The sequence below is a fragment of the Mustelus asterias genome, chromosome 5 (assembly GCF_964213995.1).
Source record: "Mustelus asterias chromosome 5, sMusAst1.hap1.1, whole genome shotgun sequence".
Lineage (NCBI taxonomy): Eukaryota > Metazoa > Chordata > Chondrichthyes > Carcharhiniformes > Triakidae > Mustelus > Mustelus asterias.
In genome coordinates, this window is record NC_135805.1 from 79,040,340 (window position 1) to 79,064,738 (window position 24,399).

The following is a 24,399-nucleotide window of genomic DNA, read 5'->3' on the forward strand; positions in this document are numbered from 1 at the left end:
GTCCCTCCAGCAACGATGAACAGTGGCAGCTATGTATGCCATCTACAAGATGCACTGCAGGAACTCAGCATTTGGCAGCACGACCACTTCTATCTAGAAGGACAAGAGCAGCAGGTACCTCGGAAAACCACCAACTGAAGGTTCCCCTTCAAGATCCTCACCATTCGGACTTGGAAATATATCACCATTCCTTTTCAGTGGCTGGGCCAAAGTCCTGGAACTCCTTCCCTAACAGCACTGTGGATGTATCTACACCTCAAGGGCTGCAGCAGTTCAAAAAGGCAGCTTCAGCACCACCTTCTCAAGGGCAACTAGAGGTGGGCAAGAAATGCTGACCTAACCTGCAACATCCCCATCCTGTAAAATAATTTTTAAAAGTCTCTTCATGGCCCTCCACATTCTATCTCTGCCCTACAATCATTAGAGATCTCTGTACCTTCAGTTCTGTCCTCTTGTGTATTGCCAATAATGATCTTCACTGGCAACCTTGTCTCTTCAGTTGTGTTGGCCTCAAAGTTTGAAATGATCTCCCTAAACATTTCCTTGGTAGTCCATGGCTCTCATTTACAGTGAGGTGGGTGGGGAGAGGAGATAATCAGTGGCTGGGAAATATGAGAAAGGTGGAGAATTTAATACTCCACCTTTAAACTGAAGAATGATCCTTGAAGTATAGAATTTATGGACCATGCTTGACTGATAATAATTACTTCAAATATATTTGACTGCATAAATATGAGTTAACTAAATAGTAAATCAAACATTATAAAACATAAATGATACATACCTGAAAAGCATTGAGAATAGTAAATATGTAATGGAAAGCCTTAGGAGAACCCTTTTGAAAGGTTGGTATTCCAAATGCCCAGGTGAGTCCGAGGATTGGGGTTAACACAGCAATGCTTCTCACAACTTGTTTGAACGTTTCTCTCTCCTGATTATTTTCTCTGGATCTGTACCCGATTGTTGGCCGTAACAGTTTAAATATGACAACAATCAGAATAATGAGGTTTATTGCGATTATAACCAGTGCAGGTATAACAAATGCAAGTAGAGGGTACTCTTTCTCCCAGCCAAGCCAGCAGGCACCTTCTCTTGTGTAACTGTCTCTTGGGTAGGTAACTCCAATGGTGATGACAGAGATTATTAATGGAGATAGATAACCAATAATAAATGATATTCCCAACATAGCTGACTTACTGAGATTATGGAATGGGAAAAGCAAACGATAGACAAGTAGTAGGCCCAGGGTTAACATCCAAAAAAATAAGGCAAGATAGAAAAAGTGAATGAAGAAAGTAGCAGCTATGCAAGCCCCCGTTCCTGGTGTTACAGCTGAAGCCACAATGAACCATATATCAGCTACCAGCAGATTTACCGCTATATTCAGAATTCCAACATGGCGAGTATATGAAGTCTTACTTTTGGTCACATGTTTCCACACCATGGCCTCTATAATAATAGTGATTACTAAACATCCTATTGATATGGCAACTCCAATTTTGGTTATATACCGCAAAGCTGGGTCGCTCACGGAATCGGGAGACATTAAAATAGAAAAGGATGTCAGGTGATCACAGTTACATAAGATATTTTCCCCATTAATTTCAGGTGTACAGCCGGTGTCACTCCATGCGCCATTGCCACTAAAATCCCAAAATGCACACATGGCAGTGTTGCGATCAAGCGTGCGATTTCTTGGTGAAAAGGTCATGCTGATGTTAACAGGTTTCTTAATGTTTAATGTTATTGTCACAACAAGACCATTAATCAAAAAGTCTCCATCGAAGGTTGCAATTTTGGGTAAAATATCAATCCATGTTGGATATGCAATGGTGATAACTATGGCATTTGATGGCATATCTTCAAATTCTTCAGCAGAAATGAACACATTAGCACTTAAATTGGAATATTTTTCAATGGGAAAATTAGCAAAGGTTTCATTAAAAGAAGTGTTATTGTTCTGACGAATTCTAGAAGCACGGAACTCAAGATTCTCTTCTTTGATGTGTAAAGTATCATTCTGCAACTTGAGGCGCGTATTAAAATTTTCCACTGACTGCAACAATTGAGAACTAGGGGGGTTGGGATTATCTTCATATTGTGTGTTTGTGAGATCTTTCCATGTTTCTATTGATGCAGAAGAGATAACTCTGCTTACAGTATGCAAGAAATTCTGAAAAACACAAAAGAAAGCTTTATTAATCAAATAGTCAATTCCAAATTCAAAGGCCTGAATTTTCAGGAGGGTGAGCGCCACATAACCCATCCACATAAACCATCCCCATTGATTCTGTTCCACCTACTGCCATTGGCTAAGCATTCACATTCCTCCGGGTTGGAGAATTCTAAATGTGCACAGCCCTCTGTGTGAAGAAACCTTTTCTCATCTTAGAACTAAATGACTACCCCTTATTCTAATACTGTGACCCTTATGTTCTCGACTCTCCAATCAGGGAAAAGATTTCTCAGTATCTACCCTGTCAAGTCCCTTAGGAATTTTATATGTTTCAATTAGATCACCTTAATCTTTCAAATTTGAGGAAATGTAGGCCTAATCTACACAATCTCTCATCGTAGAACAATCCCCTCATCACAGGGATGAGACTACCGAACTTTTGTTGCATCCCCTCTGGGTTAACTATGTATTTCCATGATAAGGAGACCAAATTTGTATGGCCTCACTAATACCTTGTGTAATTGTTATGGTCTTTTTATGCCTATGCAGATCTAAAGGAGATACACCCAGATCTTTATGACAGGGCGATGGCAGAATGAGGCTATTGGATCAAATGATCAACCATGATCATACTAAAAATCCCACCCAAAAACTACAATGGTGGTGATGAATAATCAGCTTGGTTTTAGCTCAAGACTAAATGCTGACATTAATTAATTAGCGACAGAAAATCCCACATTCTAACCACCCTCCTGAATTTTCTATCAAATTTATTGCTGACCTTTTTACATTTATTATCATAGTTTTGGTCTCCCTAACAAGTGGAAATATCTTCTCTTCACATGCATTATCAAATCCATTTAAAACCTTAAAGATTGTAATGTTGCTGCCCCTCAACTTTCCCTTATCAGAAATAGTTGGTTCAATCTTTCTTGACAGCATACACTACACCAGATCTAAATTGCTGTATCCAAGCCCAAAGTCTCTTCCCCGGGTCTGTTTATTTTAGTGGAACGTAACACAACCAGTGAATCAGTCATGAGGTTTCTTTGGGGGGGGAAATGCTTCTGACTTGCATTTGATTCATTGCTGTTGAGATTGATGTGTTTCCCATTGAACTGTATCCTACTAATTAGGATGAACCATGTTTGGACATTCTGGAAGTCAAGACTGCTTGTTAATAACTTAGGAAATTTTCAAACCTTTTAGCTAATTTTCAAATGAACCTAATGTGGAAAAATACTGATGAGAAGTAAGATTCCTCAAGAAGAAATTATGGATGTTGGCAGGTGAAAGAAATTTCACTTTCCTACACTACAAATTGGAGTATGCACCTCCAGTGCACAAGTAATTTGTGCCATCACAGTTTCTCTTGGAATTATAGAATCCTCGCAGTGCAGTAGGAGGACATTCGGCCCATGCTGAACCACCTTGCTGACAGAACATCTTTCCCAAGCCTATTCTCCACCCTATTCCCATAACCCCACGCATTTACCCCAATAATCCCCCCTAACCTACACATCTTGGGGCACTAAGGGAAAATGGAATAAGGCCAATCTATCTAATCTGCTCATATTTTGAGTGTGGAGGAAACCAGAGCATGCAGAAGTAACACATGTAGACGTGAGGAGAATGTGCAAACTACACTCAAATAATCACCCAAGGCTGGAACCAAACCCAGGTCCCTGGCGCTGTGAGGCAGCAGTGCTAACCACTGTGCCACTCTGCCGCCCATCTTATTTGCGTATCGAATATAAAAGACAGTCCTTTGAGATTAGCGCCAGAATTCTACCACCCCGCCCGCCACGGAATCGGAGCAGGCGAGGGGCGGACAACAGAGATGTCCGTTGACCTCGAGTGGGAATTTCCAGTCTCGCTTGAGCAAGGCCGTAAAATCTCGCTCTAGGTATAGTAAAAGACAAAATATGTGACAGTCATTCAAACCTCAAAAAACTATTCTGATGACACAGTTCTGAAACATACTTAATTTTCTATACAAGCCGTGTAGTGGAAGTTCTGAGAGAAATGTCCATCCCATTGAAGGTGCTATGAACAGAATAAGGCCTGACAAACTCATTTCATTCCACCCAACAATCTGAAGGTTTAAACCAGGTTGCAGTGGTGAAGGACTAACTTCATTACTTAATGCACTGTTCCACAAAAAGTGATTCTATAAGCAACACATTCAATATTTCCCTTGCTACTTCTACATGAAGGAGAGAAATGGAGAAAAGTGTCAGGCTCAAGACTGTTTCCAGCAGATGTTCGTTCTTACCCCGACATCTGTTTCATCAACAGTGGTGTTTACATTTGAAATTGATGTCAGAATGGTAACCACAGCTTGGACGTTGCCGGGGGTGGTTATGTTAACCTCGTCGGTGACATTGGATAATTCTTGAAGTAGATTCGAAAATTTAGTTTCCAAATCGGTGGTATTTACCGCCTGCAAATGAAATTAAAAACGGTTATGGAAACATTTGAAATTGATGGACTGGAAAAGACAAAGTGGTAAATTGTGCACAGTCCACGGAGTCATGGTGTAACTGCCTAGCACGATCCCAGTGCACCCTCTATTCCCACTCCATCAACAATCACATAATCTCCTGGGAAAGGCAAAAGGAAATAGCTTTCTAAAAACCCTATGCAAATTCAGTGAGTCAAAATGGCAAAATTCGTCTCTAGCTCACAAATGCAATCGTAATAAGTTCCAGAAGAACATCGTGACTATGAAACATATCATTTAATACTCAACCTTCAAACCTGGACATGTTATTCTAGATAATGGTGGAATGTCTTGTGAAAAGGAAGAGGGAAGCTTATGTAGGGATGAGGTGACAAGGTTCAGATGGCTCAATTGAGGGTTACAAGTTAGCAAGGAATGAGCTGAAAAAGGGGCTTAGGAGAGCTAGGAGGGGACACGAGAAGTCCTTGGTGGGTCGGATCAAGGAAAATCCCAAGGCTTTTTACTCTTATGTGAGGAATAAAAGAATGACCAGGGTGAGGTTAGGGCCGGTCAAGGACAGTAGTGGGAACTTGTGTATGGAGTCAGTAGAGATAGGCGAGGTGATGAATGAATACTTTTCTTCAGTGTTCACCAAGGAGAGGGGCCATGTTTTTGAGGAAGAGAAGGTGTTACAGGCTAATAGGCTGGAGGAAATAGATGTTCGGAGGGAGGATGTCCTGGCAGTTTTGAATAAACTGAACGTCGATAAGTCCCCTGGGCCTGATGAAATATATCCTAGGATTCTTTGGGAGGCAAGGGATGAGATTGCAGAGCCTTTGGCTTTGATCTTTGGGTCCTCACTGTCCACGGGGATGGTGCCAGAGGACTGGAGAGTGGCGAATGTTGTTCCTCTGTTTAAGAAAGGGAATAGAAATGACCCTGTTAACTATAGACTGGTTAGTCTTACTTCGGTGGTTGATAAATTGATGGAAAAGGTCCTTAGGGATGGGATTTATGACCATTTAGAAAGATGTGGATTAATCCGGGATAGTCAGCACGGATTCGTGAAGGGCAAGTCATGCCTCACAAACTTGATTGAATTTTCTGAGGAGGTAACTAAGTGTGTTGATGAAGGTAGGGCAGTTGATGTCATATACATGGATTTTAGTAAGGCGTTTGATAAGGTCCCCCATGATCGGCTTATGATGAAAGTAAGGAGGTGTGGGATAGAGGGAAAGTTGGCCGATTGGATAGGTAACTGGCTATCTGATCGAAGACAGAGGGTGGTGGTGGATGGAAAATTTTCGGACTGGAGGCAGGTTGCTAGCAGAGTGCCACAGGGATCAGTGTTTGGTCCTCTGCTCTTTGTGATTTTTATTAATGACTTAGAGGAGGGGGCTGAAGGGTGGATCAGTAAATTTGCTGATGACACCAAGATTGGTGGAGTAGTGGATGAGGTGGAGGGCTGTTGTAGGCTGCAAAGAGACATAGATAGGATGCAAAGCTGGGCTGAAAAATGGCAAATGGAGTTTAACCCTGATAAATGTGAGGTGATTCATTTTGCTAGGACTGATTTAAATGTGGATTACAGGGTCAAAGGTAGGGTTCTGAAGACTGTGGAGGAACAGAGAGATCTTGGGGTCCATATCCACAGATCTCTAAAGGTTGCCACTCAAGTGGATAGAGCTGTGAAGAAGGCCTATAGTGTGTTAGCTTTTATTAACACGGGGTTGGAGTTTAAGAGCCGTGCGGTTATGCTGCAACTGTACAGGACCTTGGTGAGACCACATTTGGAATATGGTGTGCGGTTCTGGTCACCTCACTATAAGAAGGATGTGGAATCGCTGGAAAGAGTGCAGAGGAGATTTACCAGGATGCTGCCTGGTTTGGAGGGTAGGTCTTATGAGGAAAGGTTGAGGGAGCTAGGGCTGTTCTCTCTGGAGCGGAGGAGGCTGAGGGGAGACTTAATAGAGGTTTATAAAATGATGAAGGGGATAGATAGAGTGAACGTTCAAAGACTATTTCCTCGGGTGGATGGAGCTATTACAAGGGGGCATAACTATAGGGTTCATGGTGGGAGATATAGGAAGGATATCAGAGGTAGGTTCTTTACGCAGAGAGTGGTTGGGGTGTGGAATGGACTGCCTGCAGTGATAGTGGAGTCAGACACTTTAGGAACATTTAAGCGGTTATTGGATAGGCACATGGAGCACACCAGGATGGTAGGGAGTGGGATAGCTTGATCTTGGTTTCAGATAAAGCTCGGCACAACATCGTGGGCCGAAGGGCCTGTTCTGTGCTGTACTGTTCTATGTTCTATAAGGCCTAGCCAATGTCTTAAATTAGGACAACATACTGATTTTTTTGTTTTATATTCGGTCATTTTAGCAATGCATCCTAATACTCCATTCGATTTCATCACAGTCTTGCTGCATCATTTGTAACTTTACAGCAATACAAGTGCTCATAAATCCTAAGTCATATGGTACACATCTGCTTGGTATTAGCCTACCTGCATACATAACATTGCATTTGTTGGTATTCAGTGCCATCTACCAAACATTAATCCATTTCACCACTGAATCTGGATCTGACTGCATTTATTTGTTAACGTCCAAAGTCCTAACATTTATGCAAAACTTCGTTTCACTCTCAAACTGGAGAAAAGTTCACTTTATCTAGACTATTGAAATAGATTGTGAAGAGAAAAGGTTATAACACCAACCATTTCAGGACTTCATTTGTCTTCACCTGGAAATACAACCATAATGCAACCCATTCCTTAACCAACCCAAAATCAGCCTATCAATTCCAAAAGGAAACTGTCGAGCTTCTCAGTTTATGTTTCTGTCTCTTCCTCTCTCCCTCCTCATTTTGTGTTACTCATTGTCCCTCTTTCTCTTCCTCCCCCAAGTTTGTGTTTCCCTCTCACCAGATTGTGCCTCTTCTCTCTCTCCTACATCACACACTTATCTAGATAGCCACATGAACGGAGTGGGAACGGAGGGATACAAAAGAATGGTCTAGTTTGGACCAGGGAGCAGCACGGGCTTGGAGGGCTGAAGGGCCTGTTCCTGTGCTGTATTGTTCTTTGTTCTTTGTTCTGATGATAGCCATTATTTAACAGTTAGCTGGCATCAATGCTACCCTTCCCCAGCCAAGCCTGGACACCACGTTTTCTGATTCTTAGACCTTCAAGATTGAGGGTAACTTCCTTCCACTCCGGTTCAATGGATTCTGAGATGGTCGATGAGTTTGATGCATAATTTGCAGGCTCTGTTACACGTGGGGAAGTTTGCTTTGAGATTTGGGTGGATGAGATATTGGGAGGTTTGTGCACTTTCACCAAAGCCTTGATTTTGCCTCAAATGTTTCCAACAAAGTCTCTCGGTGTTTTCAGAGCCTTCTGAATAAAACTTCTCCATATTGGTCAGTCACAAGTTAGGAACTCCCATGAGTCAATGGAGGTGTTTGACCTCTTTAGCGATGTTTTGAGGACATCCATAAAAAGTGTTCCTGTCATCCTCCTGGGTGCCCCCTGCCACAATCAAGTTCTGAGTAGAACAGTTGCTTTGGGAGTTTGGTGCCAGACAAAGAAATGATATTTTCAGACCAGTGGAGCTGTTTTTGTGATCGATGCCTCAAAGCTGGGCTTTGGAGAATCTTGAGAAGACGTCACTTTGAGGTGCTTATTCAGCATTTTAACTTCAGTGTCTTTGTGAATTCCATACCTTCCAGTCCACCAAAAAGTGTAAATTCTAATCCTTAGCAAAATGGATTTCAACTAACTAACGACTGTGCTAAAACAAAACAATGAAGAATTTGCTGTGAACACATCTTAGGGAACAGCACTGACTGTAGTTTCTACTTTAATAATTCATACCTGAAGAATATTGTTGATTTCCTCAGAGAGACAAAAATCTAATTCCTTTTCATACTTCCCATTCTCTCCACATCTTCTCTTCTTAACCCCTGGCTGATTTTCACAGGGGATTTCTGCGATGCTATTATAATTTGTTGTGCCATATATTTCATCATGACATGGTATTTTATCATCTGTTTAAAGAAAACAACATTGATACAACTTTCCAAAAGCTACATAATTACTGTTCCTTTAAATAATCATTTGTTCCATATTTATCAGTTCTGTATATACCTGATTATTGATATATGAATATATACCACAGTGCATAGAAGTGTAATGGAGAACAATTATTGACAGACAATTATTTCTATCCTCAAGTTTTATACAAATATCAATGGGTTCATTTGGAACTGGAATGAGTTGCCTTGCTAATAAGTGAAATGAATGAAAGGGAAAAGTAAGAGTCAATGGGAGAAATGGTCAATTCCACCAGGCTGGAATCAGGTGGAAGAAGCCAGCCTTCCACTCCTTCCATCGGATTCCAGCCCAGTGGAGTTGATCACTTCAAAATTGCTTCCAATGTCTTTTTTTTTCCTTCTATTACTTTCATTTTATAGCAAACCAACACTGAAGCAGTCTAGGACCATTTCAATGTCCGGGACTCATTTAAATATAAATGGCGAGCTGCTTGCACACTTGGAAATGGCTGTGCTGATTAAGGTTAGGTTAGAAGGAGGCTTCAGATTGATCATGGATAGTCTCATTATACAACACTAAGGGGGCAATCTTACCAAAAAGCTTCTAAGTGCCGAACGAGCGTGAAAATGGAGAACTGCGCCAATTTTTTTGGATGAGCAATCATCGGGCGCTTAGGAAAAAAAGAGTCCAATGTGATTCTTGCAAGTCGGGTGAGGGGGTGGAGCCCATGTTCACCGAGAAGCTGGCTGCTGAGCTCCAGGGGCGCCCCAATCTCCCATTACACTGTGTGCAATCCGCCTGCCTCCCTCATCATGGCCACGCTCCCTTCATGGGCCCATTGCATTCAGGCCCTGGCCCCCTTAGGCCCCACCCCTTCAGGCCCCATTCCCTTGGACCCTGCCCCCTTGGCACTCCCAGTGGCTTCTTTAAATATATATAAAAAAGAAAAGGTGGGACCCTTACGCTGAGGCTGGGGAAATAATAATAGGGAACCAGGAAATAACAAAGCAGTTAAATAAATACTTTGCGCCATTCTTTTAACTTTCCAAAAATACTAAATAATCAAGGGGCAAAAGGGGAGGAAATAAATACAGTAGCTATCACTAGAGAAAATGTACTAGGCAAACCAATTGAGCTAAAGGCTAATAAGTCCCTTGGATGGGTGGCATCCTCTGAAAGTAAACGAAGTAGCTACAGAGATAATGGCCGGAATTTTACCGGCCCACCTGCCACGAGAATCAGAGCGGGCGAGGGGCGGACAACGGAAAGTTCTGTTGACCTCGGGTGGGATTTTACGATTTCGGGATGAGTGAGGCTGTAAAATCCCACCCACTGAATCCAGAGGATTGGAAAACTGCCAATGCTAAACATTTTTTATTCAAAATGGAAGGCAGACAAAAATGGTAACTGTAGGCCAGTTAGCTTAATATTCGTCTATTGGAAAATGTTAGTAAATTATAAAAGATTATTAACAGAGCATTTACAAATACATAATTTAATCAGAGTCAGCATAGCTTCATGAAGGAGAAATCATGTCTGATAAATTTATTAGAATATTTTGAGATGGTAACGAGCAGGGTAGATAAAGGGAAACCAGCAACTGTAATGTACTTGGATTTCCAAAAAGCGTTTGATAAGGTACAAAAGATTATGTAATAAGATAAGCGCCCATGGTGTTCAGGGTAATATATTAGCATGGATAGAGGATTGGCTAACTTAGAGAAGATAGAGTTGGGATAAGATGGAGATTCCAAGATGGCAACCTGCAACTAGTGGAGTGCCGTATCTATAATATGTATCAATGACTTGGACAAGGGAAGTGAATGTCCTATTGCCAAGTTTGCTGATTAAAGTTTGAGTGGGCAAAAACTTGGCGGATGGAATGCAATGTAGGAAAAGGTGAAGTAATGCACTTTGGTAGGAAGAATAAAGGGGCTGAATATTATCTAAATGGAGGAAAGCTGCAGCACAGAGGGATTTGGGAGTCGTCATGCGTAAATCACAAAAAGCTAGTATGTAAATTCAGCCAGCAGGTAATAGGGAAGGCAAATAAAATGTTGGTCTTTATCAAAGGGAATAGAGTATAAAAATAGTTAAGTTTTGCTAAAACTATATAAGACAATAGCTAGACCACACCTGGAATACTGCAAACAGTTTGGTCCCTTATCTCAGGAAAATGTATTGGCATTGGAGGTAGTCCAGAGGAGGTTCACTAAGTTGATCCAGATATGGAAGGATTTTCTTATAAGGAGAGGTTGAGTAGGTTGGGCCTGTGCTCACTGGAGTTCAGAAGAATGAGAGGCAACCTAAGTGAGACATATCAAATTCTCAGATGACTTGCCTGTATAGATGCTGAGAAGTTATTTTCCCTGTAGGAGAGTTTAGGACCAGAGGGCATAAGCTCAGAATAAGGAACCACCTATTTAAGACAAAGATGAGGAGGAATTTCTTCTCTAAAGGGCGAGTGAATCTGTGGAATTCTTTTCCATAAGAGGACTGTAGAGGCTGGGTTGATAATCGAGTCATAGAGGTTTACAGCATGGAAACAGGTCCTTCAACCCAACTTGTCCATGTTGTCCCTTTTTTTTAACCCCTAAGCTAGTCCCAATTGCCCGTGTTTGACCCATATCCCTCTTTACCCATCTTACCCATGTAACTGTCTAAACACTTTTTCAAAGACAAATTTGTACCCACCTATATTACTACCTCTGGCAGCTTGTTCCAGACACTCACCACCCTCTGTGTGAAAAGATTTCCCCCCGTAGACCCTTTTGTATTTCACCTCTCTCACCTTAAACCTATGCCCTCTAGTTTTAGACTCCCCTACCTTTGGGAAAAGATATTGACTATCTAGCTGATCTGTGCCCCTCATTATTTTATAGACCTCTATAAGATCACCCTTATGCCTCCTACGCACCAGAGAAAAAAGTCCCATCCCAGCCTATCCAGCCTCTCCTTATAACTCAAACCATCAAGTCCTGGTAGCATCCTAGTAACTCTTTTCTGCAATCTTTCTAGTTTAATAATATCCTTTCTATAATAGGGTGACCAGAATTGCACACAGTATTCCAAGTGTGGCCTTACCAATGTCTTGTACAACTTCAACAAGGCGTCCCAACTCCTGTATTCAATGTTCTGACCAATGAAACCAAGCATGCCGAATGCCTTCTTCACCACTCTGTCCACCTGTGACTCCATTTTCAAGGAGCTATGAACCTGTGCCCCTAGATCTCTTTGTTCTATAACTCTCCCCAACATCCTACCATTAACTGAGTAAGTCCTGCCCTGGTTGGGTCTACCAAAATGCATCATCTTGCATTTATCTCAATTAAACTCCATCTGCCATTCATCAGCCCACTGGCCCAATTGATCAAGATCCCGTTGCAATCCTAGATAACCTTCTTCACTGTCCACTATGCCACCAATCTTGGTGTCATCTGCAAACTTAATAACCATGCCTATTAAATTCTCATCCAAATCATTCATATCAATGACAAATAACAATGGACCCAGCACTGATCCCTGAGGCACACCGCTGGTCACAGGCCTCCAGTTTGAAAAACAACCCTCTACAACCACCCTCTGTCTTCTGTCATCAAGCCAATTTTGTATCCATTTGGCTACCTCACCCTGGATCCCTTGAGATCGAACCTGATGCAACAACCAACCATGTGGTACCTTGTCAAAGGTCTTGCTAAAGTCCATGTAGACAACATCAACTGCACTGCCCTCATCTACTTTCTTGGTTACCTCTTCAAAAAACTCAATCAAATTTGTAGAAATGATTTTCCACTCATAAAGCCATGCCGACTGTCACTAATCAGTCCTTGCGTCTCTAAATGCCTGTAGATCCTGTCTCTCAAAATACCTTCTAACACCTTACCCACTACAAATGTGAGGCTCACCGGCCTGTAGTTCCCAGGCTTTTCCCTGCAGCCCTTCTTAAACAAAGGCACAACATTTGCCACCCTCCAATATTCAGGCACCTCACCTGTGACTGTGATTCAAATATCTCTGCTAGGGGACCCGCAATTTCCTCCCTAGCCTCCCACAATGTCCTGGGATACACTTCATCAGGTCCCGGGGATTTATCTACCTTGATGCGCTTTAAGACTTCCAGCACCTCTTTCTTTGTTATATGTACACTCCTCAAGACATCACAATTTATTTCCCCAAGTTCCCTAACATCCATGCTTTTCTTTACAGTGAATACTGATGAGAAATATTAATTTAGGATCTCACCCATCTCTTGTGGATCCACACATAGATGACCTTGTTGACCCTTAAGAGATCCTACTCTCTCCCTAGTTACTTTTTTGCCCTTAATGTATTTGTAGAAGCTCTTTGGATTCTCCTTTGCCTTATCTACCAAAACAATCTTGTGTCCCCTATTTGCCCTCCTGATTTCTTTCTTAATTCTACTCCTACACCCACTATACTCTTCAAGGGATCCATTTGATCCCAGCTACCTATTCATGTCATATGCCTCCTTCTTCTTCTTGTCCAGGGCCTCAATATCCTGAGTCATTCAGGGTTCCCTACTGTCCTACTGTTCAGAGTGGTGAAGAAGACATTCGGCATGCTTGGTTTCATTGATCAGAACATTGAATACAGGAGTTGGGATGTCTTGTTGAAGTTGTACAAGACATTGGTGAGGCCACACTTGGAATACTGTGTACAGTTCTGGTCACTCTATTATAGAAAGGATATTATTAAACTAGAAAGAGTGCAGAAAAGATTTACTAGGATGCTACCGGAACTTGATGGTTTGACTTATAAGGAGAGGCTGGAAAAACTGGGACTTTTTTCTCTGGAGCGTAGAAGGCTGAGGGGTGATCTTATAGAGGTTTATAAAGTAATGAAGGGCACAGATCAGCTAGATAGTCAATATATTTTCCCAAAGGTAAGGGAATCTAAAACTAGAGGGCTTAGGTTTATGATGAAAGGGGAGTGATACAAGTGTTCAGGGGGCAATTTCTTCACACAGAGGGTGATGAGTGTCTGGAATGAGCTGCCAGAGGTAGTAGTAGAGGTGGGTAAGATGGGTATAGAGGGATATGGGCCAAACACGGGAAATTGGGACTAGCTTAGCGGTTTCAAAAAAAGGGGTGGCATGGACGAGTTGGGCCGAAGGGCCTGTTTCCATGCTGTAAACCTCTATGAACTGCAGTTACATTCTCATTTCTAGCTCTCGCCAAAATTTTCACAGAAAGTCTGTTCCGGGATGGAACAAATTGGCTCAGGAAATGTAAGCAGGTGCAACACACATTGGACAGATCTAACCTGATTCCCACCCAACTGAAAAAGCAAGAGAGAAATCAACCCTCCTTAAATAACACTGAGAACTGGAGCATTAACAATACAAAATGGACTGCCTTTCGTAATGGAAGATGCAAATTGTAGCCACTGCACCTTCCAGACACCAAAGTAGAACACGGGTACAACCAGGTGTGTAACCATATCAGTTATTGAGGAAGTGGCAGCATTGGGCCTGAATCATGACTGCGTTTGTACCAAATTGTCCAAATGACAAACCTTGAGAAATTAGGAAAGTCTGCTTTAATTTCTTTTTGTGCTAAATTTGCCAACCATTAAGTTCCCCAAATCTCCAGAGAATGGGGAATCTCCTGATCTCCTAATACCTTAATCTCTTGATATCTCGGTGAGATTACTACATTTTGGCATTAGTGATTCAGACTATGCAGCATCCTAAGGAAATGAATTTCCTTAAATGATCACATAATTGTCCAAAGTGCCTTAACATCAAACAATGCAAATGCAGATACCCAATATTTTAAACTCTACACATTTACAACTTCAAATGCTCACTAGTAAAATTATTCTATTATTCAAAAGATTACTTACCAGGTAACAATTCAGTTTTGTATTTTGGAGAAAGATTTTTGATTTGGGTGGTGATTTCGTTCGAAGTTAAAAGTTTCTTAGAGACTACTTGATGGACTATAATTACACTCCCTTTGCTAAATCAGTAAAGACAAGAAAAAGGGATTATTGTAGCCATTTTCTTAATTCAATTCATTCAAACTAAGAACCGAATGAAGGTGTGAATGAATGGGAAATTCAACTTTTATCTTCGTTGGTAAATGGGGACGGGGTCTCATCCCACTGGAGAAGCCCGAATCGGCATGCTGAGTGGGCAATTGTGCGCGCGCTGATCTGTCAGTGCGGAAATCAGCTCCTGCACATTGCCCCCCCCCCCCCAAATTGCCAGCCTCCCGATTGCCTTCTAATATTTTCCCAGACCCCCTTCGCCCCGATCCTGGCCTCTCCCTCCTGATCACTGGCCTCCTGACCACCGCCCCCAATTGGTGGCCTACCCCACCCCCTCCCGGGCCAGCCCTGATCTCCCCCCATGGCCAGCCGCGACCGACCGACCGACCCCCCCCCCCCCCCCACTCCCCCTCCCCTCCTCCCCTCCCCCACCCCATGCAGACATTTTCAAAATTTGTGCGTTGGGAGGAGCTTTTATACTTTGCATGCTTGTGGAGTGAGGAATCCAAAAATGCTACTAAAAGTGCCCAGATTAAGGGTGGGTGGGAGAGGGGAGGTGTCCACATCCTAGAAGCAGCATCAAAGTGCCCCTGTCAATTTTTACAAAGTGAACCACCCTTAAACTTGTGGTCTTATTTGCAGGGCAGAGCAGTCCAGGCAATGACAACAAAGAAAACATACCATCATGTGCCCGAATTAAAATGTACCTGCATATCTTCCTGTTCCTTCATGTGTTCATTTTCCAACATGTATAAAAGATTCTCTGCTTCGAAATTAGCCCATAAAAATAAAATACGACTATGAAAATGTCTCCTTTCAGAACATCTCACTTACGTAAATCCTAGAATGTTTACTGCAGCATCAGGTTGCACAGATTGGTAGGCATCTTCCAGCTAGAGAAATAAATAGAAATAGGTTAGAAAGATTATGTTCCAAAAATAAATGTCTAAACAGCAAAAGTGTGAATAACAAATTTAATTCTAAAGGAATACATATTTTTAAATATTATTATGCTACATTAGTGCTACAACGTTTGTTATAGCAGGGCATCAAATGATATTTGCAGTTAGTTAGATTTGCCCTTCACATTTAGATTTTTACAAATTGCTAATTTGCTAATGAGGGAAACCAGGTATCTGCAATGTGAGTGAAAATAAATCTTCATATCATAAAGCTCACCGACAATTAAACTCACCTTCTGTACTGCAATGGTTAATTTCCAGTACCAAAGATGTTGATTGGTATTAATTAAAACTTATCACATTGTTGAAAGGCCAATTAGATTGGAATGGACAATACTTACCCTTCTGTGGTAAGATTAATTTGTACCTCAAATGGAACTTCACTCTATTCAAGTCATGTCAATATGAGGCAGACCGTGTTATGGTGCAGTTTACAGAGCAGCAGCGGATCTTGGACAGCAACTTTTGGATATTTGAGCTGAACCACACACACGGCTGTCCCTAAGTGAAGTTGCAGTATCATTTCCATATCATTAACAGTGAGTGTTACTATCCTCACCACCATTTTGACAGCACTGTGCATGGCACGCAATCCTCATCACATGTCACATCTTTGGCAAAGTGATGACAGAATCATATCAAAAAACATACAATGGGTGAATAAATCCACCAAGATTAAGGCAGTATCTATGCTTGAACCTAAAGTTGCTAAATATTTAATACAAATATGCTGTAGTAGAGAGTTCTTGTGGCATAGTGGTCGTGTTCATTACCTCTGACCTAGAAACTCAAGATTTAAGTCCTATGTCTTCGAGATTCAGCCAATGTCCCTGACCACCCGGGGGCTTCAATGGCCTCCGAGCTCCCCAGTTTGGCCATCACGAGGAGTGATTGTTGCCGTTCCCCGCCATGTCCAAAGTTCGGAAGATCCTGGGAGCTGGGAGAATCCGGCATCAAACATGCTCTGCATATTTGAATGTAACTTAAAATATGCTAATCGCCCTCACGCCCTTTCTGAATGTGATCCGGTTTGCACCAGTAAAAAGGGACCAGGACAATTGCAAACCATTTTGCGCTGAGCACGAAACCGATTTTTAGGCTGGCACGCTATTTTTCCGGATCGGCATTATCTGCGCCAGGTGCAGCGAGGTCAGAAAATCAATCCCTCTGCATCCAAGGTGAGGATATTAATCCAATTTTTACTTAAAATTCAAAATATTACATACTGCACAGTGACAGCATTACATTTTCCCATTTAATTGCCTTTTGAAACTTTTCAGATTTTTATTACTAGTTTTACTTTAATGCATCAGCTAGGCCTTCAAGCAGAATTTCTGTCAAACACAGCTGAAAGGCAAGATTCACCAACAGTAGAAGACTGTTAGAAAAAACACTTTTTGATTTTATATATCTTGGTCATTCAGTTACATACCAGCTTCTTAAATTCTTTGGAGAGATTTTTATACAAGCTTGAGGAAGGATTGTTCAGTTCATCTGTAAAGGTCAGTCCTGAAACTCTGACTGCATAGTTCTGTCTTGCTGCAGAAAAACATTGTTATTTCATTATTTCAAATGTAGAGAATGCATAATTATTTGTTTTAAATTACTTTGTGTTATTAATTAATTATGGTTGTCCTGGAAACCAATATCCCACAAAGAATTATGGATGGAATTTTTCAGATAAAATTTTAGCGATTCACAGGTAAGTGAAAACAAAATCATCAGCTTATGAAATTAAAAGGATGCGGCTAGATTTTAACACTTGCTTGGTGTGAAATTGGGATCATTTGCACCCAGCATTTGAGTGCTCACCAGTGTTCTTAGATCTCCCAAAATGGTGTCTACACATATGTACCCTTTTGGAGGGGGAGTTGTGCTGGATACCATATTTGGTGAGGGTATTCGCATGCGTGCAGTAAATGATTGCTGCAAGTAGCAGGCAGGCAACGAATGTGTATTTCTGTGGCTTTGGACACAGGGGAGGCGGGAATTTCTGGCCGCGCTTGCCCCAAAACCAGAAAATCCTGCCCAAGGTCAATGAACCTTTGCATGGACTGTCCCCCGCCCGCTATGATTCTCCTGGCAGGAAACGTCTACCCCCGCACCCCCCCCCCCCCCCGCACCCCCCCGGTATATTTCCTCTTTTCTACTTCCTCCACATAGATCCCTAGGGCAGCTTCTCAAATCCTCGGGGATCCTATTTTCTCCCATTATGTGCCATTATTCGACGTTTCACAGGTTTAGATTCACTTCTACATGCCTGCCAGCATCTGCTCCAACTGCAATAGCCCTCTTCTTTTAACAGTACAAGTTAGCTTTAACTGGTATTAGCCACTCTGAATGTTGACCTCCTGCTAAAGAATCTAGCTGTAAATAAAGATGTTGCATTTTCTTACTTTCACCTTGAAGAATAAGGTTTCTGAAGCTTTGTAGATATAGGGAGAAGACCCTTTGACAAAGGGTCATCTGGACTTGAAACATCAGCTCCTTTCTCTCCTTACAGATGCTGCCAGACCTGCTGAGATTTTCCAGCATTTTCTCTTTTGGTTTCAGATTCCAGCATCTGCAGTAATTTGCTTTTATAAGGGAGAAGTCGTACTGGCAAGCACAGAATTGTGACACTTTGTACTCTCCTTCAGGCTAAAGCTACTCCATAACCCATCCATATCCTGCCCCACACAATGTGTGAATATACATTTAACAGACTCTCGCCCCTCATCACACTATTTCCTTCCTATCCCAGGAATTCCTCCTGTGTGCTGGCAGCACAGCTGTACAAATTTTGCCAAGACAGCCACTACCTACCCAACTCCTCCCCAGTATGTTGTGATGTAAAGGGAACTTGTAGCATTTTTGCTGTCTCAGGCTTGATAGGTTAGACACTCCGAGGATGTTTTTCCTGACTGAGGAATTGAGAATAGTGAGCGGGCTAAAGGGAGGAGGGTGGGGACAGCAGAATCTCAGGGTAAGGGTTTTTCCTCACCTCATCACTTAGGATGAGGTGAGGAAAAACTTCCTCGTGCAATGAGTTGTGAATCTTTGGACTTCTCTGCCCCAGAGGATTAAATGTATTTACATCCGAGGTGGATGGGCCTGGATTATCACAATACTGGGAAGCCTCACTCATTGTGAGAATGGCAGGCATTTGGCGTTCCCAAACATGCTGGAAAGAGTACAGAGGAGATTTACCAGGATGCTGCCTGGTTTGGAGGGTAGGTCTTATGAGGAAAGGTTGAGGGAGCTAGGGCTGTTCTCTCTGGAGCGGAGGAGGCTGAGGGGAGACTTAATAGAGGTTTATAAAATGATGAAGGGGATAGATAGAGTGAACTTCAAAGACTATTTCCTCGGGTGGATGGAGCTATTACAAGGGGGCATAACTATAGGGTTCATGGTGGGAGATATAGGAAGGATATCAGAGGTAGGTTCTTTACGCAGAGAGTGCTTGGGGTGTGGAATGGACTACCTGCAGTGATAGTGGAGTCAGACACTTTAGGAACATTTAAGCGGTTATTGGATAGGCACATGGAGCACACCAGGATGATAGGGAGTGGGATAGCTTGATCTTGGTTTCAGATAAAGCTCGGCACAACATCATGGGCCGAAGGGCCTGTTCTGTGCTGTACTGTTCTATGTTCTATGTTCTATGTTCTACAGCAACAACCATTTTCTCAGGGGTAGCAATTTTGTGCCTTTTGTGGGTGCAGCAGCCCATAGGAATCAGCACTGCCTCCATTCATGGGGGATTTTGGTGGGGTACATTTCTGAAATCCAATCTGTGCAGATTAGACCTGGCAGGAGCAGGTCTGAACTTTATGCATTTATTTGGATAGTGAGGGTAGCCTTTTGAAGAGGTAAGGTATCCCTTTGGATATGATCCCAGGACATCTTTGAGACTGGTGGAGAACTCCCAGCCTGGGGCTGGATCTGGCCCGTGGCACTTTTTTATCAGGCCCCTGGGGAGATTGCAAAATGATGTGGAGATGCCGGCGTTGGACTGGGGTGAACACAGTAAGAGTTTTAACAACACCAGGTTGAAGTCCAACAGGTTTATTTGGTAGCAAATACCATTAGCTTTTGGAGCGTGCCCTGTTTGAGAACACATTTCCACCCCATCTGACGAAGGAGCAGCGCTCCAAAAGCTAATGGTATTTGCCACCAAATAAACCTGTTGGACTTTAACCTGGTGTTGTTAAAACTCTTATGAGATTGCAAAATCCAGCCCCGCTCCATGTGTGCTGCACTCTGGTCCAGCCACTGTCATTGTCTGACACCTGAGTCACTGCCACAGTCTCCAGAAGCCCAGGCTGTGGGAAGCGAGCGAGGCCCAACATCCAGGAGCAGGAGTACAGGGCAGGGACAGTAAGGTGCTGGCTGCCATATTGGATGGTGAAATGTGAGCGGGCAGGGAAAAGGGAGCAGGACACTTGGCTCCATTGGTGGCTCACCCCTCTTCCCTCTTCCTGCTCCATTGGTGTCTCAGGACTGTGACTCAACTCCTGCACTCTGAGGAAGGAACCCCTTCTCCAGGTCCAGGTGCAGCCTTGGACTGGGAGTAGGCCAGAGCCTTGGGTTATTAAGTCACTGCTAGGACTGGTTTGGGGTTGAGACAGATTGGGAAAGGAGAAGAAGAGAAAGAAAGAGAGAAAACAGAAAAGGAAAGAGAGGCCAAGTGGGAAAAGGGAAAATGAGTGCCAGACAGAGAGAATAGGAAAGGAAAGCCAGCAAAATGTTGAGGTGAATTTCAGGAGTGTTATCATTGAGATACAAAAGCTGTGATACCCAGCTTTAAGAAAAATGAATTAAGTTGGTTTTTGTGTGTGTGGGAGAACCACAACTGAGTTTGTCTATTTGAGAGTGGCCCTTAATACAAAAAAGGTTCCCCATCCCTGCCTTTAAGAAAGGTCAAGTGCCCAATGGAAGACATCAGGGCCCCTTTGGGATTCCAAAAGGTCGGCATGAATGTGTGTAAAAAGTGCATAAACTCATTGGAACTGTGAATCTAATTTTCAATTGTCAAAGATGTCAAAACAAACTGTCAAGTGGAGCTCTCAAAATAAACTGTCAGAAGTGCCAAAATGAACTATCCAGGGAACTGTCAAGATGTCCAGGCATTTCAAAATCCAGCCCTTTAATTCTTTGAATAAAAACTTCTGAAGTTTAAAAAAGAAATTACTTGCTATTTCACTCTGACACTTAACCTAAGTCTTACATTAACATTAAGCATTACAGGATTAGTGTTGCATGACTGATTTCACAATCATCCATTATCACAGTGTCTGCCATTCAAGGGTTTAACTAACAGGTCCAAGTGGCTGTGGAGTTCCTATAACTCTGTGAAAACCTAGGTCTCAATGTTAGTTTTCAACAAATTTTTTGCAAATAAATAAAGTTATAGATGTATTTGTAATACAGTTGAATAATGTTACTGTCGTTTCCTTAAAATAATCTCAGCTAGATAGCAGTCAGTTCATATCTGCAAGTGTACTTGCAGGTAAAGAAATAAACATTGCACAATATACCTAAATTATCTGGCGTGGTCAATCTAGTTGTTGACACTGTTGTGGGTGTTGTTGACACGGTTGTTGTTGTTGACACTGTTGTGGCTGTTGTTGACACAGTGGTGGGTGTTGTTGACAGAGATGTTTTTGTTGTTGTTGCTGACACTGTTGCGGCTGTTGTTGACACAGTTGTTGTTGTTGTTGACACAGTGGTGGGTGTTGTTGACACAGTTGTTGTGGACACAATGGTGGGTGTTGGTGACACTGTTGTGGGTACTGTTGATACTGTGGTGGGTGCCGTTGATAAAGTGGTGGGTGATATTGACACCATTGTGGGTGTTGTTGACACAGTGTTGGATGTTGTTGACACCATTGTGGGTGTTGTTGACACAGTGGTGGGTGTTGTTGACACCATTGTGGGGGTTGTTGACACCGTTGTGGGTGTTGTCGACATTGTTGTTGGTGTTGTTGACACCGTTGTGGGTGTTGTTGACACCGTTGGGGGGGTTGTCGACACCGTTGTAGATGTTGTTGACACTGTTGTGGGTGTTATTGACACCGTTGTGGGTGTTGTTGACACCATTGTGGGTGTTGTTGATACAGTGATAGATGTTGTTGACACAGTGGTGGGTGTTGTTGACACCATTGTGGGTGTCGTTGACACCGTTGTGGGTGTTGTTGACACAATGGTGGGTGTTGTTGACACCTTTGTGGGTGCAGTTGGCACCATTGTGGGTGTTGTTGATACAGTGGTGGGTGCTGTTGACAGAGTGGTGGGTGTTGTTGACACAGTGGTGGATGTTGTTGACACTGCAGTGGGTGTTGTTGACACAGTGGTGGGCGTTGTCGACACCGTTGTAGATGTTGTAGACACTGTACTGGGTGTTGTTGACACCGTTGTGGGCGTTGTTGATACTGCTGTGGGTGTTGTTGACACATTGCTGGGTGTTGTTGACACAGTGGTGGGTGTTGTTGACACCGTTGGGGGTGTTGTTGACACCGTTGGGGGTGTTCTTGACACCGTTGTGGGTGTTGTTGATACTACTGTAGGTGTTGTTGACACCATTGTGGCTGTTGTTGACACAGTGGTGGATGTTGTTGACACAGTGGTGGGTGTTGGTGACACAGTTGTGGGTGTTGTTGACACCATTGTGGATGTTGTGGACACCGTTGTGGGTGTTGTTGACACAATGGTGGGTGTTGTTGACACCTGTGTGGGTGCTGTTGATACAGTGGTGGGTGTTGTTGACACCATTCTTGGTGCGGTTGGCACCGTTGTGAGTGTTGTTGATACAGTGGTGGGTGTTGTTGACACAGTGGTGGGTGTTGTTGACACAGTGGTGGGTGTTGTTGACAAAGTGGTGGGGGTTGTTGACACCGTTGTGGGTGTTGTTGACACCGTTGTGGGTGTTCTTGACACCATTGTGGGTGTTGTTGATACTACTGTGGGTGTTGTTGACACGATTGTGGCTGTTGTTGACACAGTGGTGGGCGTTGTTGACACCGTTGTGGGTGTTGTTGATACTGCTGTGGGTGTTGTTGACACAGTGCTGGGTGTTGTTGACACAGTGGTGGGTGTTGTTGACACCGTTGTGGGTGTTGTTGACACAGTCGTGGGTGTGGTTGACACCATTGTGGGTGTTGGTGACACCATTGTGGGTGTTGTTGACACCGCTGTGGATGTTTTTGACACAGTCGTGGGTGTTGTTGACACAGTGGTGGGTGTTGTTGACACCATTGTGGGTGTTGTTGACACAGTGGTGGGTGTTGTTGACACCATTGTGGGTGTTGTTGACACCGTTGTGGGTGTTGTTGATACAGTGGTGGGTGTTGTTGATACAGTGGTGGGTGTTGTTGACACCGTTGTGCGTGTTGTTGACACCATTGTGGGTGTTGTTGACACCGTTGTGGGTGTTGTTGACATTGTTGTGGGTGTTGTTGACACAGTGGTGGGTGTTGTTGAGACCATTGTGGGTGTTGTTGACACAGTGGTGGGTGTTGTTGACACCATTGTGGGGGTTGTTGACACCGTTGTGGGTGTTGTTGACATTGTTGTTGGTGTTGTTGACACTATTGTGGGTGTTGTCGACACTATTGTGGGTGTTGCTGACACCGTTGTGGGTGTTGTTGACACCGTTGGGGGGGTTGTCGACACCGTTGGGGGGGTTGTCGACACCATTGTAGATGTTGTTGACACTGTTGTGGATGTTGTTGACACCATTGTGGGTGTTGTTGACACCGTTGTGGGTGTTGTTGACACCGTTGTGGATGTTGTTGACATCGTTGCGGGTGTTGTTGACACCGTTGTGGGTGTTGTTGATACAGTGATAGATGTTGTTGACACAGTGGTGGGTGTTGTTGACACCGTTGTGGGTGTTGTTGACACAATGGTGGGTGTTGTTGACACCTTTGTGGGTGCTGTTGACACCGTTGTGGGTGCTGTTGATACAGTGGTGGGTGTTGTTGACACCATTCTTGGTGCGGTTGGTACCATTGTGGGTGTTGTTGATACAGTGGTGGGTGTTGTTGACACAGTGGTGGGTGTTGTTGACACGGTAGTGGGTGTTGTTGACACTGCAGTGGGTGTTGTTGACACAGTGGTGGGTGTTGTCGACACCGTTGTAGATGTTGTTGACACTGTACTGGGTGTTGTTGACACTGTAGTGGGTGTTGTTGACACTGTAGTGGGTGTTGTTGATACCGTTGTGTGTGTTGTTGATACTGCTGTGGGTGTTGTTGACACAGTGCTGCGTGTTGTTGACACAGTGGTGGGTGTTGTTGACACAGTGGTGGGTGTTGTTGACACCGTTGTGGGTGTTGTTGACACCATTGTAGGTGTTGTTGACACCGTTGTTGGTGTTGTTGACTCCGTTATGGGTGTTGTTGATACAGTGGTGGGTGTTGTTGACACAGAGCTGGGTGTTGTTGACACCGTTGTGGCTGTTGTTGACACAGTGGTGGGTGTTGTTGACACCGTTGTGGGTGTTGTTGACACCGTTGTGGGTGTTGTTGACACGGTAGTGGGTGTTGTTGACACTGTAGTGGGTGTTGTTGACACAGTGGTGGGTGTTGTCGACACCGTTGTAGATGTTGTTGACACTGTACTGGGTGTTGTTGACACTGTAGTGGGTGTTGTTGACACTGTAGTGGGTGTTGTTGACACCGTTGTGTGTGTTGTTGATACTGCTGTGGGTGTTATTGACACAGTGGTGGGTGTTGTTGACACAGTGGTGGGTGTTGTTGAC

General features: G+C 43.3%; 1 protein-coding gene across 1 annotated transcript in view; it reads right to left on the minus strand.

Moving 5' to 3' along the window:
- Positions 1 to 18,507, minus strand: part of LOC144493988 (adhesion G protein-coupled receptor F5-like) — a 32,620-nt gene extending 14,113 nt beyond the window's left edge. The window contains exons 1-7 of the mRNA XM_078213563.1: positions 18,462 to 18,507; positions 17,089 to 17,195; positions 15,529 to 15,587; positions 14,548 to 14,663; positions 8,503 to 8,675; positions 4,452 to 4,619; positions 785 to 2,173 (exon numbers count right to left, since the gene is read on the minus strand). Of these exons, the coding sequence (XP_078069689.1) occupies positions 785 to 2,173; positions 4,452 to 4,619; positions 8,503 to 8,675; positions 14,548 to 14,663; positions 15,529 to 15,587; positions 17,089 to 17,195; positions 18,462 to 18,507 (2,058 nt within the window). The remainder of the gene's footprint in view (positions 1 to 784; positions 2,174 to 4,451; positions 4,620 to 8,502; positions 8,676 to 14,547; positions 14,664 to 15,528; positions 15,588 to 17,088; positions 17,196 to 18,461) is intronic.
- Between the last annotated feature and the right edge of the window lie 5,892 nt (positions 18,508 to 24,399).